Source organism: Apium graveolens, chromosome 4, assembly GCF_009905375.1.
Source record: "Apium graveolens cultivar Ventura chromosome 4, ASM990537v1, whole genome shotgun sequence".
NCBI classification, from domain to species: Eukaryota; Viridiplantae; Streptophyta; class Magnoliopsida; order Apiales; family Apiaceae; genus Apium; species Apium graveolens.
This window is the reverse complement of record NC_133650.1, coordinates 297,300,808-297,311,056: the sequence shown is the minus strand read 5'-3', so window position 1 is coordinate 297,311,056 and position 10,249 is coordinate 297,300,808. Positions and strand designations below refer to the sequence as shown.

General features: G+C 37.5%; 1 protein-coding gene across 1 annotated transcript; it reads right to left on the bottom strand.

Moving 5' to 3' along the window:
• Window positions 1-9,221: 9,221 nt before the first annotated feature.
• LOC141719872 (uncharacterized) lies at window positions 9,222-9,842 on the bottom strand. The gene has a single exon (XM_074522237.1). The coding sequence runs from the start codon at window positions 9,840-9,842 to the stop codon at window positions 9,222-9,224; it is 621 nt and encodes a 206-aa protein (XP_074378338.1).
• Window positions 9,843-10,249: the final 407 nt, after the last annotated feature.

The following is a 10,249-nucleotide window of genomic DNA, read 5'->3' as shown; positions in this document are numbered from 1 at the left end:
AACTCAGAACTTGTATGAGGATTTACTAAGATGGGCATTCCTTTTTTGAGTTAAGAAATTATGTTCTGATGACTGTTAAGTTCTGGTATAGGTCTAAGTTCTGATTTCTCAGTCTAATCCTTTACTTGGCTTATCTGTGAATAAAATTTGATAACAGTCTCAGTTCGAACTAGAATATGTTGAAGTGGAAGATTAATAGTCACTATGATTAGGATTAATGGTATTCGTACTTGAACAGTCCACTGTTTCTTGTTTCTTGTGCGTTTTAAACCATGATTCCTCTTTCCAATGAATGTTATTCTTTTTCAAAGTCTAGGGAGACGAGGTAGAATTAATTCTACCTGTCAGCATTCAATTTCTTTGCGTCTCCTGGCATTCTCTTGCCTATATAAGCAACCACTTCACATCAGCCTTCCCATCACACTTTTATCACAAACTCACTCTCGTTTTTTATTTATCATCACAAATGGCTGCATTTGGCTGGTTCTACAATTATGGTGATGAGACTGTGCATGTCTTTTTGAATGGAATTCCAACTCCATACCCTATCACCAACATTCCTCACAATCTTTGAATTCAATTTCCAGAGGTTATCAAATGTGATCTGGTGGCCGTTCGAAGAGAACTTCATCTTCATCGTCTCCGCCAACAAGAGCGAATCATCCGACTCGCCATTCTGTTTGTCGAGAGTAGGAAGAAGAAGATGACTTAATCTCATCTTCTTCCTGTTTTTCTTCATCATCAGCTTTGTCAGGCTTCTTAGCTAGGACTAAGGCTGTTGATGTTAGGTTTAGAAGCTTTGGGAAAATCTTGTATAAGTATTGATGTAATTTCCATTTCATGAATGTATTGTCTTGATATATTAATGAAAGTTGTTTTTACTTCAAGATTTTGTCTCTGAGTTATTTTATCTTGTGTTGATAAATCCTGATTGATATTCTGACGACCTTATAAATTTTGTTTTATATTAAGTTCTGATTCGTTTTCAGCACTTATCTAATTTATCTTGGTCATTTTCATGTAATTTATTTTCAGAATATTAATGATGCAGTGAAAAATAATTCAATCAGTGATAACGGTTTAAATTTTGAATTAAAACTGTTTCTCTTGATAAATGGAACGGTTTTTCCTTGAAACTAGGCAAATGGGTAAGTAATGATTCTCGTTTTCTCGAGCCCAGTAACTATCCGTTATTACTGCATGTCTGACAGGTATCCAACGGTAACATTTTTGTTCAGAGTATAAGTACAACAGAGAGAGGATTTCTTTAATCTTTTATTTCCTTCGTATTTTTTTTCTCTTTACTTACTTTTACTCTCTTTCTTCTCACGTTGGTTTTTCATACAGCCATCTTATCAAACACCGAACAGGCACTTTTAAATCTCAATTTTTCACATGGCACCTAAGGATTTAATCATTGATGGAGCTAAGTTTGTTCCAAACAACTACGCTGCAATTCTTGATCATGCCGAAGCTCCATCTGAATTGCATTTTGTGCAAGATCTTCTTGCACACAGTAAGATTGGGTATGCATTAACTCAGCCAGAAGTCTTTTCAAGTCAACAAGTTCTGACGTTTTGGCGGACTGGGCACTTTGATGATGGTGGTAAACATGGCACTCCCAGTATTGTTTTTGAAGTGGGTGATTCATCTTATGCAGTCACTCCTGGTACAATACGCAAAGCTCTACATCTCCCAGGCAATTATACTTTTTCAACTCCAGAGGAATCAGCACTTCAGGAGTTAATGGCTGATTTGGGATATGAAAAGAGTTTGGCAAAGCTTGGGCAGTTAAAAAGGGCTAATATCAGAAGAGAATGGAGTTTCTTCTTTGACTGCATCACCAAAACTTTTGGGAACAAATGTTCGAATTTTGATGTTATCCCAATTCTGAGTCAGCATATAGGGTATGCTATTATCCATCAAACTCATTTTGATTTTGCAACTAGAATAATTGGTTCTATTGGGGATAGGATGACAGAGGATAGAAATATTATCTATTTTGCTAGATTCTGTCAACATATATATACTTTTTGTACTGATGAACCTCAATTAGTCAGTTCCTCAACCCCACCTTTTAGAGTTGCAAAACGATACTTTAATGATCTGGTAAATGCTGATACAAAGAAAACAGTGGTTAGACCATTACAGATTCCTCCGTCTGTAAAACAGATCCTAGTAAATGCTGATCCTGATACTTATAGATCTGTTTACTCTGATGTCCAACCAACCACAAACACCCAAAAACCATCATCCTCAGCACCTACCACTCATACTACTCAACCTACCCTCAATACTTATCTCAAATCCTATCTCTCTACTTCACAGACTGTTCATCCCTCATCCTCCAAGCCAAAGAGGACAAAAATTATTCCTCAAACACCTCAAAAGAGGAGGAGGACTGTACTGAGAGATGAATCTGATACTGAGGAACAGGTTCCTTCTTCAGAACCTGTTGTAGGTGAAGCTGAGAAAGTGACTTCTCATAAGGATTCTGGAATTGGGGGATCTAGGCTTCTCAAACAGCTTAGAAGAATGACAGTTCCTGAAACTCCCAAGGAATCCAAATCAACAACCAGATACAAGAAACAGAGGGCAAAAAGGCCAGTTTCAGATGATAAAGAGGAAGCGGCTAAGGAAGGGGATCAGGAATCTCTGATCTCACAAGACAAGGAATTTGCTCCAGTCACTTCTTCTCCATCAACTCCATCTCAGGAAGCTGTTTCTGAAAAGGCTAACACACCCTCTGTGCCTTCTGTTGATCCAGGCACAAGTGCTGATATTGATGTTCAAAACTTGGTTGTGCCTGCAGTAATTCTCTTAGAAGCTCCAACAACAAATATTCCTTCCACAACACCTATTACTGATGCTGTTCAAACTCCAGAGTTATCAACAACACATTCTCTGCATCAAGATGCTGATGATCAGAATTTAGGTGAGCATCAGGATATGGCTGTTGATCAGAACTTAGAACAAGATCAGCAATTAGAGGATGCTGAAGCCTCCATTGCTACTCACACTGTTGTCTTATCAGAAGATACTGATTCTTTAAGTTCTGATGCTGCACATGCTGGAGATACTGGTGATGCTGCTCCAACTGCTCATGTTGCAGATACTGATGCAGCAGGTCCTTCCGGACATACTCCTCAACAGACTCTTCCTAAGTCTGAATTGGTTAAGCAGTTTATTACCGGGGAAGCACCAGTACCTTGGAGTGAAACTCCTGCAGGTCAGGAGTGGACTAAGGAATGGAACTCAGTTTCATGTGTTCCAACTGAAAAACATCTTGTTGAGCACTTGACTAAAGCTGATGCAATGTTAAATTCTGATGATTTTAAAACCCAGCTTAGGGTCACTGCATTGAGTACTAAACATCTACAAGGTCTTCATTCAACTACTCATGCAGAGCTACACAAGATTCAGGAGAACTTTATCAAACAAGAACAAGTTTGGAAAATTGATAAGAAAAAGTTCTTCCAACCTACCATTGACAAGATTGCTTATATTGAGAAGACTCAAGATCATCAACAAGCTCAGATTGATGAAATTCTGACAAATCAAGCTTCTCAGCAATCGCAACTTACTGAAATCCAATCCTCAGTGGAATTACTTATCTCTCTTTTACTACCTGCTGATGCCAAAAAGGGGGAGAAGGTAATTAAGTCCAAATGCAAAACTAACAAGACACTGCAAGGAAAGGATGATGGAAATGATGACCAAGGATACTATGGAATGGGTAGCGGTCATAGTCAAGGTAGAAGGTTTACATCAAGACAAGCTAGTCACAGGATAAGTTCTGATACTGGGAAAAGAATAAGTTCTGCTGCTGGTAAAAAGTTAAGTTCTGATGAACTTTTAGATCTTGATGAGGAAATGTCAAGACGGTTATTTCTTCAATAAAATCCAGGAATGGACTTGGAAAGTTTAAAGGAAGAAGAAGCCAGACTTAAATCAGAGAAAGTCACATCCAAATCTGAAGCTTCTGGTAAAAAGTCACTTTCAAAACTCAAAGGCATTGTGATCAAAGAACGGACACATACTGAAGCAACATTGGCTAGATCACAACCACAGATAGAATTAAGATCCAAGGGTAAAGAAAAGGTTGGTGAACCAATCAAGGTTTATGTACCTCTTGAGGATGAAGAAATTACTGATGAAAAGGATGATCTTGCTCTGACTTCAAGAAAAGTTCTCAAAACAACCTCTGACATGACTCAAGTTGTTCAGAGTCAAGAAATTGTAAGTTCTGATATTCAAAAAAAGCAAGTAATCTCTGACACAGCTCAAGTTAACTTGATATCAGAAGATAGACCAAAGACACTCCTACCAGGATTCACTAAAGCAAAACAGACTCAATCTTTGAAGACTACTGCAAGTGGTTTTGAAGCAAGAGTAGTTACTGGAAAGGAAGCAAGAGATAAAACTGGATTGGGAAGTGCTGATGAAAGAAGAGTACACAACACTACCAATGATCCAACTTCTTTGAGTGAACCAGGTATTGGAGCAACTCCTGAGAGATTGAATCAACTGGAATCTGTACAGATGGTTTACCATACCTACTTGAAAGAATACATCATGTTGTATTTCATGACAGATGGTAGGGTTTATCATATAAGACAAAATGCCATTCCATTGAAGTATTTTGAAGAATTGGAGCATGTACTTTTCTTACTTCAAGTGGATGACAGAATAACAGGGACTGCTGTAAACTACTTAAAAGAACAGATTCAGAGACAGAAAAGGCTTTATTCTGTTAAGTCTGACAGCACATATGTTCCAAAGTACAGAGATCACAATGGTGATATTGTTGATATGAAACCTAATACTGCACAGATCAGAACATATCTTGGTATTAAGGGACTTAAATTCAATCTGGAGTCTGACAAAGCTTATGTCATAAGACTAGATCAGGAGTTGAGAAAAGCAAAGATCAATGATCTCAGAGCTGCAATCTTTCAAACTGGTGAAGATACTGCAGAGCTTAAAGATGTCAAAAGGAGAATGATTGACGAACTCAGATATGCTGAGAAATGTTTGTTGAAGAACTATCTCAGAACAACTCCTGACATCAGAGAGATCAGATGATGAAGCCAAGTCGAAGATCTACAACTGCTTAAATTCTAATATTTGTACAGACTGAAGTTGTTATCAGAAGTTGAATATTGGTAAAGCTTTAAGGACTATAAGTTGTAGTTATCTAGTCTAATTCTCATGCATTTGTACTTAATGATTTTGACATCATCAAATATCTGTTAAACTTGTATATTATGCTAATTTACAAGTTGGGGGAGATTGTTAGATATATTTGATAATGTCATGGCTAATATGTTTTATGTTTAGCTTTCAGATCTTAATTGAACAGGATAAATCAGTACTTAACTGTTGATCAGTACTTATACTGAAAGTCAGGACTTAAGGATATCGGTACTTATGTTATCAGGAGATAATCATCAGAAGATAGATATCAGAACTTAAGTGCTGAAGGACGATCAGATAAGGACAATAGCTGATTAAAGGAAAGAAGATCAAGATAAACATAAGAAGAGATATGCATGAAGAAGGAATTCCGTGAAGAATGGAATACTTGGAAGAAAAGATATCTGATTGATATATTTTAGGAAGCAGAATTATATTCCATATCAATTAGCGATTATCTTGTAACTGTGTAGTATATAAACACAGACATAGGGTTTACACTATAAGTGTTATCATAATTCGAGAAGATTATTCATTGTAACCCTAGCAGCTCTCGTGATATTGTTCATCACTGAGAGGTAACAGTTCCATACTGTAACAGAGTTTATTGTTTTAATAAAGTTTGTTTTCTGTTACTTAAGTTCTTAAAGTTCGATTTGAGTGTATTATACACTGTATTCACCCCCTCTACAGTGTGTGTGTGACCTAACAGATCTTGGAGTTGTGTTATAAGATCAAAGGACCATGAGCATCTCCTCCGGCCAATCTCCCTTCTTTTCTTCCAGCTTAGCCTTCAAAGTGTGTTTGATAATCTTGTTTATGGCTTTTGTCTAGCCTTTGCTTTGCGGGTGGTAGACGGCAGCGAAATCTTTCTTGATGTTCAAGTCTTCACAAAGCTTCCTTAACTCTTTACTGTCAAACTGCTTTCCATTATCTAAGATGAGTTCATATGGAATACTGAACCTACGGACTATGGAGTTGAAGATGAAGTCCTTGATTTTCTTCGCTGTGATCATGGCCAGTGGCATAGCTTCCGTCCATTTTATAAAATAATAAACAGCCACCACAGCATACTTCACACCCCACTGGCCTTGGGCAATTCTCCAATGAGATCAATCATGTAATATCCGGGACATAGCGTGCAATTATTTTATCAATAAATGAATATTATGTGATTATTATGTGAATTTTGGTGAATTATCTGAAGGTTGATAATAATGTTTGGATGTTTATGTATGATAAGATATGGGTATGTTAATTTTATTATGTCCAGAATAAAATATAGATAATTGTGATATTTTTTCTGGTAATTTTTGGAGTGTTATATGATTTTATATTAATTTATGAATTTATTAATTATTTTCTGAATAAATACAAAATTATTTTATAAAGCCGGGAATCGTCCAACTTCAACCGTTTTTATGTTTTTACAACCCAAACTCTTCCGAAAACTCCTTCCTAACCTAATCTGGTAATTCTGGACATTTTCCGTGTTCTGATTTTTCGATCCGGATTACGGTTTGACCCGTGCGCGTCCCGTCGCATAATTTTCAATACGATAATCATTTCGATAAAGCAATAAAACTTGTATTATTAAAAGACGGGATATTATTACAATATTTTCGTATAAAGTGTTTTATAAGAAGCCCGGTTTGGATAATTATCCAATACGGGTATCAAATCGGATCGTTTTTACAGTTACTTAGCGGCTAAGTAACTAATTTATCGATCCAAAACGAACCAATATTCCATAAATATAAATAGCCCTTTTATTATTTCATTTTATTCGTATAATCATAATCAGTCAATAAAATCCAGTGAAATACAGAGAAAAACCTTAAAAACGTTGTGTTCTTCATAATCAAACCCATGAATGAAGACGTTATCGAACTCCGATTCAAGCGTACAATATATCAAATCGAAGCTCTCGAAAAGCTCTTTCTGAATCAATCATCTATTTTTGTGCAGAAATCAAGAGTAAGAGAGGCATATAAAAAGAAATTCAGTGATCCGTAAGTGGAATTGAAGTGTAGAAAGAGAAGGCAAGTGATTAATAAAGAAAAGCATGGCATAGAAAGAGAAGGAAAGTGATTGACGAATAAAACTGTTAGATGAGTACAAGTAAAGTTGGAAATTATCTGTGATAAGGCAAGTACTTCTGAACCTTTTTTCGAGATATATTGCAAATATTTATGAACTTTCTCCTAACATGTTACTAGTATTAAAAATAAATCTTGTTTTATATTGCAAGCGCTTTAAACTATTCAACCCTAAACCCCGATTCTTATTGATCTTGAACTGCAAGCCTGATTTCTTGTGAACCATTGATTGGTGAATTCTTGCATACAAACCACACCTATACGATACTACTCCACAAATACATATCTACCACATACTGATTCTTGATACGAGATTGCTTAACATACCAACCCTTATGTCTTGTATAACAGAAGACCAATTCTTGTAACTCTTGAACCCTTGGGTCTTCTGCTTTCTGATTATTTCCTTGAGTGAAACCCAACCTTTATGATTTTCTTGTTATACCTTCATGGAATTACATATCATCTTATGTTTCGAGATAAATGTTGTTTATGATTCAATGTATTAATTTATATTGCTTATCATATTATGATTCTGGAATTGGATTGTTTTAAAATATGGACCAGATTCATGGTCGGACCAGATTCGTGGTCATAATAGGCCAATGTGTGCCTTGGATCCAGTATATAGAGCATAGTTGGGAGCCTTGCTCGGGGTTATTGCGTGACTGATCAGCAGCCTAACCTTGGTTTTAAAATAAAAGTGAATATCTAATTATAAGCATTGCTTATCAAGAAACTTGATTCTTCAGAATCATTTCAATTGATCATTATTTAACCTTAATTATTGCCATTATGACTTGATGAGCTAGTTAGCTCACTCTTGCAAAACCTTTTTATATTTTCAATAGTTGAAAAGGAAAGTATTGGTAACGAGGATTCCCAGTCCAGTGTGCGAGCTAGGATTCCGTGTTACGTTGGATCGAGCTAGCAGGAGCTTTATATTGCAAACGAGTTATGCAAGATTATAAGATTGATACCATTATCAGTTGTATGTTGAACTAGTTGGGATTTGGTACGATGTAGTAAAAGTTAAGGTTGTGGCTTGTTTTCAAACTTTAACCTGTTACGATCTGAGATTGTGTAAAGAAGGGTCAATGCATATAATATCTTATATACAGGTTTATATATGTGTGTGTATGTTATGAACCCCAAACTTCTGACCCGGGTTTGGAAGGCGTCACAAATCCCCCACATGGCAAAATGCCAAGGAATTGCCAACGAAGTCATAGATGTTGTTGGGACATTGAAATAATTAGCGAATCGTTGGCAACGATCATATGCCCTAATAAACTTGAAGGTATCTTCTTTCACGGTTGGCCGGTAATATCCTTGTCTAAGGACTTTCAATGCCAATGAACCACCCCCCGAGTGATTGCCACAAATACCTTCGTGCACCTCTCTAAGAATATAATATCCTTCTTTCAGATCCACACATCGTAACAACGGTTGATTAAACCCTTTCTTATACAACACTCCATCATATTCAACGTACTTCGCAGCCCGGTAGCGAAGGCGTCGAGCCTGTAGCTTGTCTTCTGGAAAAGTTCCCGTTCGAATATAGTTATGAATGAGGGCCATCCAGGTCTCTTGTGGGATCTCCTGTGTCTGGAACACACCTACTACTGGAATACTTGGACTTTCTTGGATCCCCAAAGGAATTTGTCCAAGTAGAATGTTGTCCATTTGCGATCCCATCTTTGCCAAGGCATCTACATTTCTATTTTCTTCCCTCGGTACACCTTCTAGATTAACACTTCCAAACTTTTTTAGTAGACGCTGCACACATCTCATATATAACTCTTTCCAGGGCCCTCAGGCCTGGAAACCTCCATTGACTTGGTTTACTAACTCTGAGTCACTCCGAGCGATCAAATTCACAACCCCCACTTCCAAGGCTATCTTCAAGCTATTGATTAGTACTTCTTACTCAGCATAATTGTTGGTGACGTTAAACTTAAAGTGAATGGCACTCATCAGACGGTGTCCTTCCGGGGTAACCAAAACAATCCTGGCTCCTACTCCATTATTATTCACAGCCCCATCGACATGCAAGATCCACCAAGGGTGTGGGAACTCTTCTCTCACGTTGGCAGGGGAATTCCCTTCTGAGGAAAATTCTTTCAACACTATAGCCTTATTATTTACCTCAGAATCGAACTCAAGTATGAAATCAACCAATATATGCCCCTTGACTGTTGTGTGAGGGAAATATTCTAGATCGAACTGTCCCAACTCTACTGCACACTTTAGCATCCATCCTGACGACTCCGGCTTATGAAAAATGTGCCTGAGGGGGTAAGCGGTGCGAACCTCTATCCGATGAGCCTGAAAGTATGGCCTTAGCTTCTGTGCCGCAAGGACAAGGGAGTACACTAACTTTTCCATGCTGGTGTATATGGTCTCTGCATCTAGCAACCTCTTGCTCACATAGTACACCGGCGACTGGTGACCCCCTTCCGTTTTTACCAACGCCGCGCTGATGGAGTATTCTGAGACCGCCAGGTACAGAATCAACATTTCTCCATCTTCTGGCTTGGCTAACATAGGAGGATTTCCCAACTACTTTTTGATTTTATGAAAAGCCTCTTCACAAGCCGAGGTCCACACGTCATCCTTTCTCATCCCTTTAATTGTCTTAAAAATTTCCTTGCATCTATCTGAAGACTATAAAATAAATTGATTCAAAGCTACAATCCTTCCCGTCAGACTTTGCACTTGTTTAACACTGGTGGGAGATTTCATGTCCAACAGAGCTTTGATTTTCACAGGGTTTGCCTCAATTCCCCGGTGGTTCACCATAAACCCTAGGCATTTCCCCGACTCCACACCAAACACACATTTCTGGGGATTTAGCTTCATCCTATATTTTCTCAAAATGTGGAACATTTCAGCCAAGTCCACTATATGATCCTCCGATCTTTTAGATTTCACAATCATATCATCCACGTACA